Source organism: Triplophysa rosa, linkage group LG19 (assembly GCF_024868665.1).
Source record: "Triplophysa rosa linkage group LG19, Trosa_1v2, whole genome shotgun sequence".
In the NCBI taxonomy this organism is placed as follows: domain Eukaryota; kingdom Metazoa; phylum Chordata; class Actinopteri; order Cypriniformes; family Nemacheilidae; genus Triplophysa; species Triplophysa rosa.
Window position 1 is genome coordinate 17626660 of NC_079908.1, and position 21384 is coordinate 17648043.

Genomic DNA, 21384 nt, shown 5'->3' on the forward strand with positions numbered 1-21384 from the left:
TTTTGGTTAAGCGTGCTTGGTAACCTCAGCGTCCGTCGGCGTGACTATGCAGAGAGGTATGAATGAATCGGATGTATGATTTTTGGACGTTGCAATGGAGGATGCAAGAGACGACAGTACGTTTAAGGGGTTTGTTGACAAACTCACCCTCGGTATTACCCGGGTCTTAGGTAAGATGGCAGTGCTTAACGTATTTAGGTAGTAGTATATAGCCTGATTATCATAGCAAGATCAAATGATTCTACACATACGCTATGCATATTATTCTTTTGCATATATAATATTTACCAGAGAGTCTTCCGGGTGTGCTGGACGTACGATTCGCAGAGAAAGCCCCAGCAGAGAAACGACACCTTCTCTCCTGGGAGCAGGTATGAAGTTATTTCAATACGAACATATTATTCTCATAACATGACTTTGATATGTTCACACCAAATGTACTCTTGTTTTCTAGAAAAACAACTGTGCTTTGCCTGAGGATCTGAAAGATTTCTATCTAACAACAGATGGATTTACACTTACCTGGAGCTCCAAGATGGAAAGTGAGATGATGCACTCCTAAACACATTCTAACTATTCATCTATAAAAATTAAATTTTATGGACTTCACTGCAATACATTATATTGTTTATGACTACTAAGTAGCCCTATTTGTGTCTTTCAGATGAAGTGGTCTCAGTAGGTTGCATGATGGTCAACAGTGTTGCTCAGCTTCGCCCTCTGCTGCAGTCGAATGTATATTCCCTACCCAATGCACCTACTTTAGCTGATCTCGACTTTGATAATAATGAGGATGGTACGATTTTCTTGTGTTTTGATGTATTTTAATGGCAGGGCATTGTATTTAATGCGTCTAGGTTTAGAAAGAGGTGCATGAATTTGACCAATTCCTTTTTTATTTAAATACACTTAAAAGTAATTGATCTTTTTTTAGAATCTGATGGTCCAGAAAAGCCTCACTTTGATTTTCACAGTCGAATCTTTGAGCTGGATTCCTGCAACGGTAATGGTAAAGTCTGCCTGGTTTACAAGAACTGCACTCAAGGTATTCAAACATTTTCTAAATAAGCTATTCGATATGGTATACAAAATGTTATTATAACATAAATGGCTGGTTCTCTCTAGGTGTAATGGCCCAGCAGTGTGAGGTGTGGTTTTTGGACCGTTCTCTTTTCTGGCATTATCTTACCTCTTCCTTTACTGCTTACTACCGGCTAATGATAACATATTTTGGGCTTCCTGAATGGCAGTATAATTTCACTCCATATGGCCTTAGTCCACAAGCTAAGGTGAGAAAGTCCACTCTAATCAGCAGGGGCTTTTTTCTTGTCAATAAGATCTACTGGGTTACAGTTTAAGTTTTTTACTTAGTGTATATTTAAGTAAAATAGGGATGCCAAATTATGACGTTTGGCTTCCTTATTTTATTTAGAATATATTTATTTATATATAAGAAAATTACATGGACATATGCAATAACATACAGTATATGCAACATACATCATCAACTTTATTGAACTAAAGTCAACATGAAACTAGAATTAATATTCATTTTTGGTCTTATTGTTCATGACCAATGCATTTTACTGATATTACATTTCTTTTGTGTAATTCTTTGTCTTTAACTATTCTGTCAACAAACACCTACTTTTTACAATGCAGTAATTCCCATTGGATTCTCAAGTCCCATTCTACATTTTTCATTGAAAATACATTTCATGTTGACTTTAAGTGACCGGTTAAACTCATTCGATGGCATGTATCTAACATTCACAGCTTTTGTTTGTAATCTACAAATACAGACCGTACAAGATGTCCATGACCCTTTGTCATTTTGTACATTTTACTTTTTTGAGACAGCAATGGGCCGCTCTCTACCAACCCCTGACCTTCCATACTGACCCTCATGCAGATGCATCCTGCGATTCTGTACTAAACAAGCTGGACCCGACCAAAGCGTTCCGCGGCAAACCCAAACCACCCACCCCCAAGAAGAAACAGCCGGCACAGGTTTCAGCATCTAAAGGACAGGCGGTCTCAGGAAGGCACAGCGTGATTAAACGATGACTTTGCCATAGTGTCAAAAGCCCATGGAATGTTTCTCATATGGACTGAATGGCTGTGCCCTTGATATTTATTTAAGATCCGACACTGGCAGTCCTGAGTCCTGATTCTTCAATAGCTTATTCCTTTATAGCTCAAAAACCTTAGCCTTGCATTCAATGAGAATGTTGACCTGAGAAAATCGCCTTCATTTCTCATGACAGGCCTGGAAACAGTCTAACTGGCCTTATCGGAAATGGCACTTTCTTTTCATGACCCCTATAACATTCTTGGTCCTTAAACTGATCAGAAAGTGATACTCTCATACGCATATATCTGTGCTCCCTTTCTTGTATTTATCCAGACGAACACATTCAGGCTCATTTATAGGCAGCGTCTCCGTGCTACCGCGATCAGGGTGGTGTAATTCTACAAAAGTTGTGTAGATTAAAGCCCCAATCACTCCTCCAAATAGGGGTGCCACCACTGGTACCCACCACCAGCCATTACCTGCCCTGCAAAGAGAGAGAAAGAACTGTTATTTACTGTAAATGACTTGATGAACTGTAAATTGGTATGTGATCTGATCTAACGCAGTAAAACTTCCTGTTGTTGACTCGTTGACTAAATCAAAAACATCCGGCCTGATGTAAAGTCAAGCAAGTCAGGAAATCAAGTGTTAGGACAGATGCAGTATGCGTTGCGGATCGTTTGCCATTATCCAAATACACTTACTTGAAAACCTCAAGACCCCATCCTGCCATCAGTGTAAAGATTCTTGGCCCCAGATCTCGTGTGGGGTTGATGGCATAGCCACTGTTGCTCCCCAGAGAGATTCCAATGAGAAGCACCAGGAGCCCAACACCTACAGGTTCCCCTCTGGGTACCACCGGCTTGTTTCTCTGATCAGCCAGAGCCATCAGACACAACAGGAGCATGGCGGTTCCCAGAACCTGATTTAGACAAGTATACAAGATCCATATTATATTCTATTTACAACCTCGGGTATAAAAACACTTACTCTAAAAGACAAGGGTCACTAAGATTATTAGGTTTCCGGATCATAATTTTAGTACGCTAGTTAACATTCTTTTTCAGTACCTGGTCAAAGAATCCAGTGTAGATTGAGAGGTAAGGGGCCGGATAGGTTGCAAAGATTCCAGCTGTTGCTTTTGGGCCCGACACAGTGAAATTTCCCCCACAGTAATGATGTATAGCTTCTATAGAGCAAAGTATTGATGTGAGAAAAGATACATCATAGAATTTTTATATACCCAGACATTGTACTAACGGTCAAGAAAATAGAATGGTTATCTGCCCACCGTAGTAAATTAAAAAAACGGTCCCCGCCGCAAAGAATGAACCCAGGAATTGAGCGAAGACATAGAGAGGAAGCATCTTCCAGCGCAAACGGCCAAACACACACATTGTGAAGGAAACAGCTGCGTTCATGTGAGCTCCTGTGTGAGAATAAACATGATTGTTATTATTAAGAATATTTAGCGGCCAAGTGTCTGGGGTCAAGAAGTGGGCGTTGTCTTACCTGACACGTTTCCACCAATGTGAACACCCATAGCCACACCTAGTGCAAAGCCGATGTTTATGCTGAGATACTCTCCGAATGTACCATTTCCGGTAACCACCTGAGCTACAGAGCCAAGGCCGAACACCTGAAATTCAAGAAGAGTGTTTTGGAAGAAACTAAATAATAACCGTGTAAAAGGCCACAGCTTGAAATATTATAAAACTAGAACTTCTACATTATCTAATTCAGACATTATAATGTGAACTCAAGTCATTTCTCAGATGGAGCCAGTGCTCTGTTTAAAGGATTGTTCACCCAAAAATAAAAAGTATTTCATCATTTTATTTGCCGCCATGTAGTTTAAAACTTGTGTATAAAAGTATATGACTCTTTTATGTTACACGAAAGAAGATATTTTGAGAAATGTTTCAGCGATTTTGTGTACATACAATGGAAGTCAATAGGCGCCATTTTTGTTTGGTTACCAACATTCTTTAAAAAATCTTCTTTTGTGTTCTGCAGAAGAAAGAAAGTTTTGCAGGTTTGAAATGATATGTTGGTGACTAAATGATGAAATAATTTTTATTTTTGGGTGAACAGGCTTCAGTAAGAAGGTGGGCTTGATTTTATCAAACACTTTCACTGGAGAGTCCCTTCAATGTCTATGACATGATACTTTGCTCGCGTTTTTGTATTTGACACGGTCACACTGATTTCACTTGACAATGACAGAACATGTGATATTAGCCAATGTTTCTAAAAATAGGATTTATGTAGCACATGGCCTGATCCAAATGTGAGGCTACTGACCAATCGTGCCGCGTGTGTGTGCAAGTACACAATGCTCCACTGAATCCAACAGAATTTTTTTGAATGAATGAATAAAAACAAATTGATAGAAGACATCAAGCAACACTCAACAGTAACATAATACTAACCCTTGGCATCATCACACAATGAAACTCTTTCAAAAATATTTTTGACAATAAAAGTTATATTAGACAGCATATTTCCTTCAAAAGATTAAAACACTTACCATCATGCTGAACGTGCAGAGGGCCTCTGCCAGGAACACACGAATACTTTCATTTTTGATCTTCAACATAGACACAATAGTTTGTTGCACATGGCCTTGAATTCCACCTTCCTCCATTATGATGACTTTCTGTTTTTTCTCTCTTCTTTTTTTTATAGTCTTTTCTCAGTTGTCGAGGTCGGTCATTCAAATTTAGGCTGTTTGAATGGATGTCAAACTTTGGTTGGATTGTAGTCAGCTGAGCAGTGTCTATTTATACAAATCTACTGGCCCCTCCCCTCAAACACATGCGTATCCTCTAGTAACCCAGGGTTGGGGTGCAAGGGGGGGAACAGGAAAGACATTAGAGTCGCTAATGCACAGAGACAATTATAGCAGTCTTGTGATGCATGTGTGAACTGAGTTTACAAAAGATTCATGCAACCTATACAAAACTTTTTAAATACATATTCTAATATAAATGTTGTTTTATTTGAAGTATTTTCTACTAATAAACTTAGAAAACAGTCAAATCAAATAATTATTTTACATATTCACCAGTCTTAATGAAAATAATCAGAGATTACATTTAGAGAGTCAGTAAATCAATACAGTTTTGTTACAAAACTGTTAGTTTTTCTGTACTCTGTACTTTCAATATCTGTTATTCGTACACGGCCTGCCAGAGGTTTTGTGCTACATAACTAATGGAATACCAAAGTACAATAAACAAAATTCAAAATTTAGAAAATATGGCCAATTTTGTACTTGCTAGTTTTAAAATGGAAACACCTAACATTTAACAATACATTTCACATTATTTCAAGTTATGGACATATACTGTAACATTTATATATAAAAAACAACCAAAAAACAAAATGCTAAAAATGTAAACTAGGTAAACTGTTGCACATTGCTGAGTTCAAATTATTTTTGGTGCATAGTCATCACTGATGCTGATCTTATTTGTTTTACTAAAACTACAGGGGATTTGTTTTAGGTTTCTATAGTACATGTGAGACGTCTCCATCTGTCTGGGTTTGCAAGGACTCGTTCTGTATCTGGTGTGCTGAGATAGTGGCTATGCTCATCTTAACCACCCGATACTCTTGAGGCATAAACAAACACATGTTTACTCCTGTGAAAAGGGCACTGCATAATGATAACAACTTGGTAGCACTTTGTGAGGTCAGAAGGTTTGGTAAAGGAAAGAACATTTGTTTAGAGCTGTCACTTCCTGTTCCAATAATCCCAGGTTCTTTGTGTGCTTTGCCACAGATTGATTCATGGAGAGTACAAAGTGCAAATATTACAAAAAGTTGTTAGCGCAAAGGAATGCTAAGCACAGCAGAAAACATTGTAACATCATATTTCCTTTTAACTTTGTGTTGAGAGTATTACTTCATGGAAGTTCCCAATTAAAATATTTTAAAAATGCATCTAGAACAATAAATGCAATGATAATCCAAATTGTTTATTGACAATATGTTTGGAATTGCTCAAACGTTGGTATGGATGTGCCTCTCACAGATTTAAATGGGGTTTTTTTTTCTTAATTTGCCAGGTCTAAAATATCCTAAATGTTTTTCAGAGGCCAAAACCGCAATCCTTTATCCAAAAGTGACCTTGGACTGCAAACTCACAGATAACACTTTAATGATTTATGGACCTTGTATTGGTAGAAACTGATAAAATGTTAGGCCTGAATGCAATTTAAAAAGTGTCTGCCAAATGTGTAAATGTAAATTTCTTGTTATATTTTGTGAGTATGCTCAATAGGCTTAACGTCTGATACTGACAAAAACAGCTGCTGATTTGGAATATGTAAGGTAAATTCCCATTTAGATTTTACTGCAGAAAATGTTTTTTGATGCTGTTCACTTAACTTGAACAAATCACTTTCATTTAACACTAGCTTTCAGTTTCTAGCTCAAACTTGCACTAAAAAAAAGAAGCTACTTGGTTGAACATATTTCATTCATGGTCAGTGGTTCCACATGTTTGAGTAATGTTTTCTTAACATGAAATTAACATGTAGAGAGAACATGACTGAATCAAGTAAACCCAACAAGAAATTAATATGTTGCAAGAACATGAGCGAAACATGTAAACTCAACATGAAAGTAACATGTTAAGTGAACATGACTGAATCAAGTAAACCCAACAAGATACTCTTCTGCACAACTCCTAAAACAGACGTCACAAAAACTATTTAAAATGCCAACACAACAGAATACTAAACTCTAATAGCCTGATAGCAAGCAACCATTAAATCAATGTTAAAAATGATTGATTTGTCATTGTTAATGGCATTGAATCAAAATGACTTTTGCAGCCGCAATTCATGTTGACAAAAAAGTAATTTCATCAAACCGTTATTGTGATCAGTGTTTGCTTTAGTTGTGACCTTGATTCTTGACATTGTTAAGTCAGTTCCTCCTTTCTTCTTTTCTCTTTCAATTGTGAATGTGTTTAGATAACAAAAGCACATGTAAAGCACATGTAAGCACATCAAAAGCACATGTAAAGCGTTAAAAAGTGATGTGTCACAAGAGGACAGTTATAGTTGTTTGCTTTATTGTTGTGTTATAAAATGTATGTGCTCACAAATGCAACATTTCTGGGGCAAAATAGGCGAAGTTTTTTCGACACGTTTTAACATCAACAGTCATCATACAAACCTCAACAATGGTGACAATCATCAAACTAATTCAGATAAACAGATCAACTGCAATGCATGCTGGGAGTCATGAATGAGTTTTGTACTATGATGTTACCCAGCATGCATTGCAGCATGAAGTTTTCTTTTGTTGATTGTGTCACCATTGTTGAGATTCATACACTGATTCTTGATGTCTAATTGAGTCAACAATACAATTTTCCTCTATATAATCACATATTGTTAACAATAACACAACAATCTGATGAACAACATATCAACCCCAACTTCACAATAACACTGGATCCTGCTGCATGGACCCTCGTTTTCTTTGCCGAAACAAATGTGTAACAAAACAATAAAACTGTTTTCAACGATTTGTCAACGATTTCTATAGGCAAAGAAAATCTAACAATAAAAGACAAAGCAAGAGCCCAACTAAAGCAAACACTGATCACAATAATGGTGATTTGCTCGTTCATTTCATGTTGAGGTTACTTGGTTTATTTATGTTCTTGCTACATGTTAATTTCATGTTGAGAAAACATGACTCAAACATGTGGAACCACTGTCCATGATTGAATTATGTTAAACCAAAGAGCCATTTTTTGAGTGTGTGTTTCCGTTCAAGGCTGTTCTATGTTAATGTGTAGCCTATACCGTCTGCCCATGATTGTTGTATTCAGACGTTAAGACCCAGCGGAGTCCGTTTATAGCTACTTAGAGTGATTGACGGGGATAGACAGCCTTGAATAACTTACAATGCAGAGATAGTATTTGCCCTGTGCGCACACCCAGTGCGTAGCCGTGCCCATGGTCACCAAGGAAATGCTCTCAGCATTCATTTAAATATTGTTTCTTATTAAACATACCGAGGAGTTATTTTAGGGCCACAAAGACTTGTAAATGTCTTGGGAGTGGAGTGACATATATTCCCATCCCTTGTGGGCGATTTCGACGGTGATATTGGCCATCACTGTGCGCGTGCAGCGGAAAGGTTCGTGGGACCCGCGCGCTTGTCCTGTTAGGTTAAATGGGAAAACTGCGATTGTCACTGGTGCCAATACAGGTAAGCAACCCACTTTTAGTTTTTAAAATAGTGTTATTTATAAAGGTCTTCACTAATGTTTAGAATAAATGTTTAATCCTTTTTTTAAATGCGCGAAATGTATTTACGCACCACATGAATGACTCACTTTATGACATTCTTTTTAAGTATTATGAAAACAGCCTATGATAAATATCGTTTTATGTACTTATTTTCCTCTTTACGCATGGTAAACAGCTCCGCCTCATTTTAAACGGACAAAGAGACACATGCTAACGTGTTTTAGACGTCCAAGCTGACAACGGTATAGATAACTATTTAGCCTAACCATTGCTGACAAGCTAAAAAAAATCAAACCGATAAAGTTGGATAGCATGAACAACATTATAAGTCATTCATTCAACTTTTGATAACTGACATTGGAAAATTGTAGAACAGCATGAACCATTGTTGTAATCTCTTCTATAGTCTCATGTGACATTTAATGATCACATATTTCTAGAGCACAAATACATTTTGTTGCACTGCTTTTATTCGTCAGGGATTGGGAAATTCATTGCTCTGGACTTTGCCCGTCGTGGGGCAAGGGTGATCCTGGCATGCCGGAGCGAGGCTCGTGGGACGTCAGCTCTGAAAGAAATCATTGAACTGAGTGGGAATGAGAATGTACATCTGCGTCTGGTTGACACCTCTTCCCTTGACTCTGTCCAGAAGTTTGCCACTCAGATCTTGGAGGAAGAGAAGGAATTGCACATTTTGGTCAATAATGCAGGAGCCTCGGGTAGATATAAAGTCTGTTGAATTATCTTCGTTTACATTCCCTTATTTAAAAAAAATCTGAAAGCAGGCTTAGTTGGTTTAGTTGGTCTGTCTGGTTTAAGCTGTCTATGATTCAACATTTTCATTTTGATTTGCTTACACCTACAGGCCTGCCAAAAGGAATTACAGCTGATGGGTTGGAAATCACATTTGCAACCAACCACATTGGGCCATTCCTGCTTACCAGTTTGCTTTTAGGTAAGACAAAAATGTAAATGTTGTAATAGCACAGCATATTTATATGAAAATAACAAATAATTCTGGCCTTTTCATTATCATGCAGACCTGCTGACGAAATCAGCCCCTGCACGCATTGTAAATGTTTCCTCTTTGAATCACTGGAGAGGGAAGGTGGACTTCTCTCATTTCAAAGGGGAAAATCTAACCTATGTGATGGACAGTGTGTATAACCACACAAAGCTGCACAACATCATCTGGACCAATGAGCTGGCACGTAGGCTTCAGGGCACAGGTACACGCCAAACCTTTCCTCATTACTGTTTTCCATTGAGCTTTCACATGTCATTAGAAAATGAGTAATGAATCCAAATTAAATTTGATTACAGTAGATATGGAATTGATTAAGAACTCTGTTGGAACAGATGTAGACTCATTTGGATAAATGCATTTTCCTTTCACTTGCTTCGTAATAAAAGAATCTGACAAGGGCGGCTTTTGTAAGTGCATGAAAGGTTAGTCAATATTCCCAAACATTATTAAATGATTTGGTTTCCTGATCATTTCTATACATCGAGGATTTTAAATGGAGAGCAAATGGAGACTTAAAGATAAAATGTGTAGCGTCTGTGCCACTGGCATTACCAATTTAAAAAAAAACAAAGAACACATTGTCCTGCCATTAGTCAATCTACCTCCCATTAACACGCCTACTTTTTTTTTAAACATTTAAGGGCAAGCTGATGTAACTGAGAATTACCATATTTTTCCTCTGGATTGGAATTGCAGAGTAGAAGAAGTTAGGACCATTTGAGAGAGAGAGAGAGCGAGCGAGCGAGCGAGCGAGAGAGAGAGAGAGAGAGAGAGAGAGAGAGAGAGAGAGAGAGCAACATATTAATTTTGTCCCTTCAAACAAACAAATGAAATAAATGTTTTTTTTCTATTCTGCGTGTTTTAGGAGTCACAGCAAACTCTCTTCATCCTGGTGTAGTCATGACAGAAGTCATGAGAAACTATAACTTCATTGTCCGCTTCCTCTTCAATTTAGTGGGATTTTTCTTCTTCAAAGTGAGTCACAAAAACACTCACTTAATGCATCGTTGGTAAACAACACATACAAACCCGTGCCAGCTTCTCTGGAAGCATGACTCGGTTTCAGAGTGCATTGGTTTTACTGAAAGTGAGTGCAGACCCAGAAATTCTACAGCTGACATGTGTTAATACTTTTCATTCCTGCTGCAATCTGGAACGAGGTAAAAACATTCCAGGCCATAAAAGCTTAAATTCTGCTTTTTTGTTGATAGACTGACCTGCAGAACTAGAATGCCTAGTTTTCTAAAAGCAAATGCATTTAATAAAGGTCATTTCAGGTCGAAATGATGAAATGAAATCTCACGGATGTGAAAGAAGCTTAACTTGTTTTGCTTTATTAGTGTAGGACTTGAGTATTTTTTGTGTTATATGTGTCTTTCTCAATCGCAGAGCTCTAAAGAAGGAGCAGTCAGCACAATATACTGCGCTGTGTCAGAGGAAACAGAAGGAATAACAGGGAAATACTTTGATAGCGACTGTTCCCTGGTTCTACCAGCGCCCCCTGCCAGAGATCCAGCTCTTGGAGTGAAGGAATTTGAGATCTGTGAGAGACTGACATCGAAACTTTAACTTCATCAGATCTCATGTTCCAAACCTATAATATATAGTAGTATATTTTATCCACCATGCAAAGCATTATATCAAAGTCATGTTTCAAATTCATTTTTAAAGCTCTTTTTTGCATTGTATCAATTCCATACGACCATTCAACCTGTGCAATATATTCCACGTTTTTTTCATAGCAATGCAATAGTTTTGTGAAGAAGAGTCTTTAAATAAGACATTCATAATGAACAAGTTTGAAACGACATGAGGGGGAGTTTAATGGTGAAAGAATTTTTTATTTTTATTAACACGACTTGTGTTTATATAACTGATCTTAAAAACACTGCTTAAAATGTTAGTCCAATTTACATATACCATGATGTCACTTTATCTGCACATTGGTTTGTGACAACGATTATCTGTCATCCTGCATTCATTTTAACAGCCAGCTCAACTTGTGGGTGTAATAGTAAATGGGTGACTCAGACACAAAAAAGTAGGTTAACAATTGAAAGCTAAAAGGACATTAAAACTGTTAAGGTAAACAAACAATGTAGGAAAACATTTCCTCTGGGTTGACACATACTCGACCAAAGTGCTGAACTTTGAGGATACCGTAACCACAGTCACAACATGACTGCCCATAAACACATCACCCCATATATACACGACAGGGCATCTGGGGAGCAAAATGCAATTTAAAAATATGTTTACCATAAATGTTTGATAATTTACATGACATTTATTAAATGTCCAGTGTGTAGTTTTTTGGAGGATCTATTGACAAAAATGCAATATACATAACTATGTCTTGATAGGTGTATAAAGATCTTACATAATAAAGCGTTATGTTTTTATTACCTTAGAATGAGCTAGCAGGAGCACGTGAAGTCCGTTTTCACTGAAACTGCAATGCAAATTGTGGTTCTTTTAGATTTATTCAGTTTTACTATTTTTGTAATAAACATTAAAGGTAAATTGCAAGTTGGATATGAATCTAAGTTCTTTCTAAATATGATTTATTTTACATGTGATGTTTTAGTTCTCTTAACGAGATTAGCCTATCATAATTCTTCGTCTTGAATCTTAATTGACGCACACACGTACTCTGGCGCGCAGTTTCAGACGTGAGCCTCTATTAATAAACGAACTCTAAAAAGATAATGGCGCAAGAGCGAATTTTGGATTTTTCCAAGCTAAACAACGTGAATTTTATGAAGCATTGGATATTGTGAGGGCCGAAATTGACCGTATATTTGATCAGAGTGGGATGAAAACTGCATTTGCAGCTGAGGTGATTTGACAAAACTTGAAAGGTTTCGCAATGCCCACGAAATCGGACATTCTCTGTCAAAATTGCATTTGCAAACGAGTCTTAAAAGGGTGTTCTTTTTTATTTCCTGTCACTGTGCAGGTTTATAATTATATATGACTGTGTAAACAACAGATCAATAACACTTTAATTTGAAAGCTATATTTACTTTCAGTCGACTGGTCCATTGCATTAGGATCGCACGCAGTAGGCTACTATCAGTAACGTGAAATGTTGTGTGTTTAAATCGTGTGCTATTTAAATTGTTTTCACTAAAACGATTGTTGTGTGCCTTCAAGTTTTGACGTATTTTATTGTTTCTTAATCAAATGTGGTAAACTCCACAACACGCATACAGATAGCACCCCCAACCTAAAACATCTTCCGGCGCCCCTGTTTCTAAGGAAAAATGAAATGAAAACGTGACTACAACTTAGTTCTGTGGTAGCCACCGTAGTGCTTCGAGCGGGGAGGGTGGAGTGAGCCGTTGATTGCAATTCGCAACTTCACCGCTAGATGCCGCTAAAATCTCCACATTGCTCCTGTAATTTAATAAAAGCATGAACTGTAAAACTATTTGTTTTTTGTATCTATTTGTATTTACAGTCTAGACTTTACTACAAAAGCATTTTTGGTGTAAAATAAATAGTTGCATCTTCTGAGTTGTGTAATTGTGATTATTTTCAATAGACACAATGGGTTACATTAAACAGGACATTTATAGTGAAACCGGCAAACTGCTGGTTAACATGCTGTTATAAGCTTAAATTCAGATTCAACTGCTGTACTGATGTAAAGTTGACAAAATGGATGACAGGAAACTACATTTGCATGCAATTTAATTTTATTGCGATTGTCTTTACATTAGTAAATAAACCATTTGTGCTTGCAATCGTGGCAAATCGTCAGGCTGCAATTGTCATTCAAAGTGCATTAAAATGCCTTATTTCTCTGTCAAAATAAAGCGTACAGTAGATATTAGAGTGGTCTGTGTGAGTGTATGTAGATATTTTTATTTTATTGGGTTTCATTGTCCTTACCGGCCTTTGGTTCCTCTAAGATGTTCTGCAGCATCTTACCGACAGCAGACCCAATGTGGCCCTTTTTAGCAGTGAGTTTCAATCCAATTTCAACATGTTGACCCTTTAAACATAAACAGCCTGTTAGCTAACATGCATTATGTGATTAATTCATTAAAATGCTGTTATGTTGTTTTAAACCTAAATATGTTTTTTTTCCGCCAGTAACAAAATGAGACACTTTGGAGATGGTTATTTTTCATACAATGAAATGTTATCTAAGTGCTTTTGTATAACAGAAAAAAATATTATTTGAATATCTGTTATTAATAATAAATGAAATACATGCAGGGATCCTCACCACGGTCTCTCCTCCATCCTTTACTTCAGACAGTTCATCAATCAAACTGCTCTCTGCCCGAAGTTCAGCATCCTTCTTGCCTTCCTTCTCCTGTTAAAGATACCAAAAAAGTTTATATAAAATGAAATGATAAAGAAAAAATTTGTTCATGTTATACAGTATGTTACAGGGTACTGTTGTTTTAATTAGATGCCAAATAAATATTTCAGATGGTCTACTGGTTTGGTTTTCTTACCCTGAGCTCTCTCATCTCTTTTGGGCTGAAGAATGTGATGTGACCCTCGGCCTGCTCGGCCAGCAGGGCAACAATACACACCAGAACCAAGCATCCGGTCACTGATCTTTGCATCATTGACATGAACTGTGATGAGATATACACACAAATGAGTCCATATACAAAAAATAAGAGCACCAGATTATTTTCTACATTGATATGGAGAATTTTTGTTTGCGAGTCATAACCGAGAAATAAAAAAATACACATGAAAACAGAAATGTTGAGATTGAACAAGTGAATGAAACAAGCCAAAAGTGTTTATACCTTTATACAGTATGCAGGTTGGGGTTGTAGCAGGTTGCGTGTGGTTCTGTCTGTGGTCTCGGAGCAGTCAAGGCTTTATAGAAAGTCTTGGATCACACTGAGGAGGTACTTACTTTCTCTGACGTACGTTTCAATAAACTCCCCCACCCTGACCATGGACACAAGAGATACAGCAGGGACTTGACATAACTTGGTTGTGGTCACTCTGGAGTTTTTTGTAACAAGGATGAATTTTTCAGTCTTCTGTTTTCTAAGAAATCCACTCTGGATTGCTGTCTGATGTTGGTATATGGTTATAAAATGAATTTTATCTAAAAAAAATCAAGTCAACACTGGAATTTACTACTGTGGATGGTTAATTGTGACACTTTTTTCTGATAATCACTGTTTTAATGGGTGTGCAACCAGATATGTTTCCTGCCATAACACTTAAACTGTTTCCTGATTCTGTGAACAAATACTTGGAACATGTTGGGTGTAGCTCAAGGATTTGCTTCTGTTGTTTTATTTCGTTTTTTTATAACGAAAAGTCAAATTTCTTATCCAGTTGCATGAAATTATGATGTTTGTTTTTACAGTATTTTTCGCCCTTGTGTAATATACATCGATTTACATTTACATGTAATATAATTTATTACTTCTACTTTTATTATTAATTATGGGGGCTTTTTTCGTTAAACGGGATGTATTTCCAACAGGTGGCGTATACTGAGGAAAAGGCGACTTCTGAAATATCGCGATAAGAGAAGAAGACGCATAAGCGCGAGAGTGAGTGTTTCGTGCTCGAGCACGCAGTTCTCTTTCCTGTTCAAGAAGAGATCTCGAGTAGCTGAGCGCATTCGCACGCGTGGCGCACCTAAACTGTAACGTAAACATGGTAAGTTATGTTTTATATATGCAGCCTCTAATAAATCAAGAAATCTTTGTTTTTGCAATGTTTTAAAAAGCCTATATATTGCTTTATTTTTCATCTAACGTTAGCCAGTGTGCATGGTGGTGTTGCATACATAAAAAGTATGTATTTTGCTAAACATTATTTTTGAGTTGTTGCTTCTAGTCTGTTCAGTTTAATGATGAACACTCCACATATTGTGCGTTTGCATTCAGTATAAGTATTTTTTTAAGGATAAAAGGTGAATCTGGCACCACACTAAGTTAGGCCGCAGTATGGCACTGGAAGCCATTACAGGCACAAAAGTAAACTAACGCACTTCAACTTTTCAGTCTTTTTATTTTACTTACCTCGTGTTTGTGTTTTTTGACCCGATGGTTAGGGTTATATCCGCAGTTTAATGTGATGTCGATCGGTTCTTTAGTCCAGTAACCGAACGTTACGAGAAGCGATTTGATCCATAGGAGGAACACGTGGTGTGTAACCCATGCTAATATGCGTCGCTCCAGTTTGAATCTGCAATAAAACACGAGTAATTTATTAACGACACCTATCTGCGATTCCGCTTACGCAATGACGCATATTAAAAATAAATACGATTTATTAAAGCGTATTTGTGTCACCACGTGGGCGCCGTGCACGTGCCAGTGTTGCTCTGTATAGCTTTAACAGACCGCATTACAACACGAGTAGCATAGGTTTTCGTTAATAACGAAACGTATAAGTATTAATGACGTTGTGATATAAGCATTTTGGACTTTGTCCCCTTTTTTTGTTGTTAAAAGAATGATTTATGGTGTTGATGATGATGGACAATTGCTCTTTTTCCTCAGGTGCTGTTAAACGTGCTTTTCGAGCATGCTGCTGGATATGCATTATTTGCTATCAAAGAAGTTGAAGAGATCGGGATGCTTCTATCTCAGGTTGGTGTAGTTTTAAATGCTTTTAAATTGTAGTTATAGACGTGCATTTAATGCAGTGCACATAATGTATTCATTGCAAGTCAATCCCCTTTTGTGTTTTTAACAAAATCTGCTAAACTGTTTAAAATAGAAACAAATTTAGAGGGACATATATTTTTTACTAAAGTAATCCTTGAAGCTCTTGCTAATTGTTCCTCTAAAAGTTTTACAATTTGTTCTGGATTGAAGCATCAGTTAAGTTGTGCATTAGTATTAATGTCTTTGTTTCTTCATAGGTGGAAGCGAGCGTTTTAAATGTTGGGAAATTCAATGCTGTGGTCCGATTGAGCGCTTTCTTCCCATTTAAATCCGCCCAGGGTGCGCTTGAAAACATAAATGCTGTTTCTGAAGGTAAGAGGGAAAAGAGATTCATCTTTTGTGTTACTCAGATGCAATGATGTATATGTAATCTGTCAATCCACTGAATTCTAGTGAGGACAACTTTCCAATTACACTGAGAAACATCTGAGAAAAACTGTTATTCACTGTAAAGTCGTGATTTGTTTAAATGTGAATTGAACGGCAATTCTTTTGTATTCTCTGCAGGAGTTGTCCATGCAGATCTCAAGTTGTTCTTGGAGACCAACCTTCCGTCCGGAGGTAAAAAGAAGGCTATGTTGGGTGTGTCGGATGCCAAACTAGGGGCGGCCTTGCAGGAAGAGCTTGGCTTGTCTATCCAAACAGGAGGTGTAGTTTCTGAAATAGTACGGGGTGAGCAGGATTATTCAAACTGATTTTGATTATTCAACATAAGTATTACCAAATAATCATTCTGCTGTCATGATGTCATTCGAACACCTGATTTCTGATGCTTTATACTGAAAAACTGAACAGTAGTCAAATAACAACGGATGAGTTTTTCAGTTTGCGATTGTTATTAATACATCCGCTGTGATTGACAGGTGTCCGTCTGCACTTTCACTCCCTGGTCAAGGGGCTCACGGCCCTGGCTGCGTCCAAAGCTCAACTTGGTTTGGGTCACAGTTACTCCAGAGCCAAAGTCAAGTTTAATGTCAACAGAGCAGACAACATGATCATCCAGTCCATCGCTCTCCTAGATCAACTAGACAAAGACATCAACACATTCTCCATGCGTGTGCGGTAAGATGGATCATGTTTTTTTTTTGAAGAGATGGTGCTGTGACGAGCTTTAAAGACACTTAATGACATATTAAGGCATAGGCTATAAAGTTTATAGGGTTTCATGAATTAGTTACCTCCTAGTGCTTACCACAGACTGCGCCCCCAGTGCACTGGCTGTATAGGAAATGGAGGGACATAAAAATCCTTACTTTGGGAGTGCTCAGTTCCTCAGACTGGACGGAACACCGCCTGAAGGGGGAGACAGCCCATTAAGCAATCCAATTGTGTCGGGTGTTGTAAATGTGTTTTTCGAAAATGACGGATGAACTTATTTATCTCATATCAGTAATGCTCCTCTTATCTGCGCAGAGAGTGGTACGGATACCATTTCCCAGAGCTGATAAAGATAGTGAACGACAACAGCATGTACTGTAAAACGGCCAGGCTGATCGGGAACAGGAAGGAACTGACGGAGGAGATGCTGGGAGCGATTGAGGAGATCATCATGGACAGCGCTAAAGCTCAGGCCATTCTCGACGCGTCTCGTAGCTCGATGGGTAAGATGAGCTCGCTTGATGTGTCGGTTAGCTCTGTGTGGACCTGGAGATGTTATGATGTTTTTGTGATCTGTCAATCCGCTGAAACTGTGATGACAACATACCTCACTATCTGAACATTTAAAGGGATACTTCACCCAAAAGTGACAATTCTGTCTTCATTTACTCACCCTCAAGTTGGTTCTGATGAACGCAAAGATATTTAAAAATGCTAGTAACCAAACATTTCTTGGTCACCACTGACTACCATAGTAATTTATTTTTGTTGAGAACAAAATATATTTTGAAGAATGTATGAAAGAAACCGTTCTGGGGCAGTTTCGACTACCATTGTAACTTTTACTACTATGGAAGTCAATGGCGGCCAAGAATCGATTGGTTATAAAAGCATTCTTTCAAATATCTTTGTGTACATCAGAACAAAGAAACGTATACAGATTTGGAGCCACTCGAAGGTGAGTAAATGAAGACAGATTTTTTTGTTTTTGGGTTAACTGTCCCTTAAAGTCACCAAATAAAGTGCTTGTTTTATTTTATTGATCACCCGTTTTGTTTCTTTCTGAAGGCATGGACATCTCTCCTATTGATCTGATCAACATCGAGAGCTTCTCCAGTCGCGTGGTGTCACTATCAAACTACAGACAGGAGCTACAAGAGTACCTGCGTTCTAAAATGGGCCAGGTGGCGCCAAATTTAGCTGCTCTCATTGGTGAAGTGGTATGTCACTTTACCTGAAGGGTTTTTCTTTTGACAAAATATTGGATTTCTTTTTAAGTTTGCAGGAAAAACCAAGTAGATTTTATGCAATTGCTTATTCGTTTATTGACATCTATTTTATTTAATAGGTCGGTGCACGTCTCATCTCCCACGCTGGAAGTTTGACAAACCTGGCCAAATATCCGGCTTCCACGGTGCAGATCTTGGGGGCAGAGAAGGCCCTGTTCAGGTACTGGGGCTCCCCTTCCCTGCTGGGGTTTCACACAGCTGTGGTGATGGCAGGGCCGGGGCGTAGCAGGAGCGGGCGATTTAATTGGGTCTGCGAGCCCGTTTTAAAAGTGATCCCGCTCGACCTCACGTACCCCCCAGTCTGAACAGCTGCTAAGTTTTATGAGAGGTAGTTACATTTGAAGATGTCCTGTTGAGAACCTGAGTCTGGATTCTCTTTATAGATCATAAGTTGTCATTCAGCGTAGCAAAATTGTAACGTGGCCAAGTAGTTGTGTAGATGGTTTATATTTTGTTTAATAAAACAGGGCACTCAAGGCCAAAGGAAACACGCCAAAGTATGGTCTCATTTTCCACTCGACGTTCATCGGGCGCGCAGCCGCTAAGAACAAAGGTCGCATCTCTCGTTACCTTGCCAACAAATGCACCATCGCGTCTCGCATCGACTGCTTTTCAGGTGAGCGTTGGTGTGAGAATTTTACTGAGTTTCTGCGATGATGCTTTTTATTTTTCGTCATCAGCAACCCACCCAAGTGGATGTTGATAAGAATACCCTGAGCAGAACTCTTAAGTGTTAAAACCACCGTGTTTTGTGGTGTATATCATCACATTGACATCTGTATTATGTCCCACAGAGGTGCCAACAAGTGTGTTTGGAGACAAACTGCGTGATCAGGTTGAAGAACGGTTGTCCTTTTATGAGACCGGTGACGCTCCACGGAAGAACTTGGATGTTATGAAAGAGGCTGTTGCAGAGGTAACCTTTTCCTATGGACGATTTTTACTTTCCAACAACAATCCAATGTCTTTGTTGTGAATGATGACTCTTTTATCCTGACTCTAAAATGGAGGCATAAACTGATTTAATGAGCCTGACACAGCACCGCCGTAAGGTGGTTCACCTTATGTTAGGTTTGTGAAAATGCAGACGTATAACTTTTCGTTTCTGTCCCAAAGGCCAGCGATGTAGTGGCCGAGATCAAGCGGAAGCTTGAGAAGAAAGAAAAGAAGAAAAAGAAGAGAGAAAAGAGAAGGCTAGAAACTCTTTCCACAGCTGAAGGGGATGAAGATGTGGAGACCAAGAAAGCCAAATCCAATGGAGATGTTGAGGTACGTGTCGATAACGATTAACGTCTGTTAGGAAATGTGGCATGGAAATACTGGAGGCTGGATCTTTTCATGGACCCGTCTCATATCGGACATGCCAGAGCAAAACTTCTCCGAACCATTGACAGGCCCAATACAGTGGGTTTGATCACTGAAGTGAGCAGAACATCTGAGCTTCTCAGATGATGTTGACTTTGCACGTTCTTTCATGTTATTGAAGGGTTTTTTTTCTTTCAGGGGAACGGAGATGCAGAAGTGACCACAAAGAAAAAGAAAAAGCAGGATGAACAACCCGAAGAGGTCACTTCAAATGGGGTGGTAGAGGCCACGCCTTCCAAGAAGAAAAAGAGAAAGAGTGTAGCCATGGAGGCAGAGCCTGAGATTAAAGAGGAAGCAGATCAGACTGAGAAGAGAAAGAAAAAAAAAAGGAAGGCTGAGCAGGAGGATGAATAGATTCAATTGAATCCACACTGGACCTCTTCTGTATTGTACAGATTTTCGTTTTTATTATAATCAGTGTTGAGCTGTGGTCGGAAGCATTTTGGAGATGCTTGTGAGCCAAGCAAAAGTCATGCATTGATGACTAGCAAATGTGTTTGGTTTCTTTTATACAAATTTTCTTTATTTACCGTGAATACTCAAAGCACCTTTCTGAAATGGACGGTTGATCTCTGCCTTGAGTGAAAATAAAAAAACAGCCCTTGGCATTATTGAAAGGACTTTGTGTTGTGAAGTTTGTCATCCAAATCATGAATTAGATTTTTCATGTATTTACCTTTTCATTGATGCAATGCCACTGGGATTTAAGTTACCATCATTAACAGTAGTGTCTTTAGAAGAAGCGCGAGTTAATAGAAAGTATAGATAATATTTTTGTACGTTAAAACAGCAGCTATCTGATACTGAACTTGTAATCTTGCTATGATAAATAAGAGATTATGCATGTAGTGTTCTCAATATTTCCATCCCAAATGTTCCAGCCATTGTATTGTAATGTTACATTTTTAGGCTGTGTGTAATGTAATCATTAGACTTTGAATAAATTAATAATCATGCCATGTTATGCATGCCTTAAGTTTTTTTGCAGGAAAAAATGGTGCTCTTAGGCTTCTTTCAAAGAATCTATTAAATTGGATCATGCCACCTCAAGCTTCATATGTTGGTTGATACTATAGTTTCAGAAAAGTAACCAGACATTACAGGAAATCACGTGTTGTTTATTAGTGTGTCTACCCTTTTTAGAATGTTTTTTTTTTTAGGTGAAAAGATTAGTGGTTTTTACAGTTGTACATTTAGGAATCGGTTTCATTTTAATCTAAAATTACATTTACGCATTTGGCAGATTCTTACAAAATTACAAAAAGGCCATCGGGAAAGTTACTTTGCTATTAAATGTATTATTTACACTAACAACCCATCCTCAACAGCCTCTTATTAGGTACACCTTGCTAATAGTTGCTGGATGCATACATCAGAGATTTGGTCCATATGTGAATCTCCCATCCTTATCTCAAAGGTGAAGTAGGTGATGTCCTTGGACAGAAGCAGAAAATGAGACTCAACAGAAATGTTGAAAAGCCTGTCCTGATGAGTTTTTTTTTAAGCCTGTGTCCACTGTATACTCACTATGGTATTTTTAGCTGACAGAAGCGACACCTGGTCTGGTTTTAATCTACTGCAG

General features: G+C 38.1%; 5 protein-coding genes and 1 non-coding gene across 8 annotated transcripts; 4 read left to right on the forward strand and 2 right to left on the reverse strand.

Moving 5' to 3' along the window:
• The first annotated feature begins 40 nt into the window (after positions 1-40).
• Positions 41-2351, forward strand: tpgs2 (tubulin polyglutamylase complex subunit 2). 2 transcript variants are annotated; one of them, XM_057360745.1, is made up of 7 exons: positions 41-170; positions 292-371; positions 455-542; positions 665-796; positions 935-1045; positions 1126-1289; positions 1861-2351. In XM_057360745.1, the coding sequence occupies exons 1-7, from the start codon at positions 95-97 to the stop codon at positions 2065-2067; spliced, it is 858 nt and encodes a 285-aa protein (XP_057216728.1). In that variant the 5' UTR covers positions 41-94; the 3' UTR covers positions 2068-2351. The 2 variants fall into 2 exon arrangements, with proteins under 2 accessions (XP_057216728.1, XP_057216729.1); XM_057360746.1 differs by having other exon boundaries at positions 1857-2017.
• A 6-nt stretch (positions 2352-2357) lies between these two features.
• On the reverse strand, positions 2358-6051 carry aqp7 (aquaporin 7). The gene is made up of 6 exons (XM_057360744.1): positions 4605-6051; positions 3587-3713; positions 3366-3503; positions 3145-3263; positions 2779-2996; positions 2358-2558 (listed from the first exon to the last, which is right to left on the reverse strand). The coding sequence occupies exons 1-6, from the start codon at positions 4719-4721 to the stop codon at positions 2366-2368; spliced, it is 912 nt and encodes a 303-aa protein (XP_057216727.1). The 5' UTR covers positions 4722-6051; the 3' UTR covers positions 2358-2365.
• Positions 6052-7855: 1804 nt separating this feature from the next.
• zgc:64106 (uncharacterized protein LOC393348 homolog) lies at positions 7856-10964 on the forward strand. Its single transcript, XM_057360743.1, has 6 exons — positions 7856-8311; positions 8832-9071; positions 9218-9307; positions 9393-9581; positions 10245-10354; positions 10769-10964. The coding sequence occupies exons 1-6, from the start codon at positions 8149-8151 to the stop codon at positions 10946-10948; spliced, it is 972 nt and encodes a 323-aa protein (XP_057216726.1). The 5' UTR covers positions 7856-8148; the 3' UTR covers positions 10949-10964.
• Positions 10965-12665: 1701 nt separating this feature from the next.
• mlnl (motilin-like) lies at positions 12666-15690 on the reverse strand. Of its 2 annotated transcripts, none has more exons than XM_057360747.1 (6): positions 15400-15690; positions 14158-14305; positions 13852-13977; positions 13617-13706; positions 13277-13379; positions 12666-12778 (listed from the first exon to the last, which is right to left on the reverse strand). In XM_057360747.1, exons 3-6 carry the CDS (start codon positions 13972-13974, stop codon positions 12759-12761), a joined length of 336 nt encoding a protein of 111 aa, XP_057216730.1. In that variant the 5' UTR covers positions 13975-13977; positions 14158-14305; positions 15400-15690; the 3' UTR covers positions 12666-12758. The 2 variants fall into 2 exon arrangements, with proteins under 2 accessions (XP_057216730.1, XP_057216731.1); XM_057360748.1 differs by lacking the exon at positions 12666-12778 and adding an exon at positions 12974-13187.
• nop56 (NOP56 ribonucleoprotein homolog) lies at positions 14911-20766 on the forward strand. The gene is made up of 12 exons (XM_057360736.1): positions 14911-15034; positions 15883-15972; positions 16248-16362; positions 16558-16722; positions 16914-17112; positions 17464-17651; positions 18217-18368; positions 18497-18597; positions 18905-19053; positions 19232-19353; positions 19554-19706; positions 19941-20766. Exons 1-12 carry the CDS (start codon positions 15032-15034, stop codon positions 20154-20156), a joined length of 1653 nt encoding a protein of 550 aa, XP_057216719.1. The 5' UTR covers positions 14911-15031; the 3' UTR covers positions 20157-20766.
• LOC130570806 (small nucleolar RNA SNORD57) lies at positions 19409-19475 on the forward strand. The gene has a single exon (XR_008965005.1). It is a non-coding gene; the product is annotated as a small nucleolar RNA SNORD57 (small nucleolar RNA).
• Positions 20767-21384: the final 618 nt, after the last annotated feature.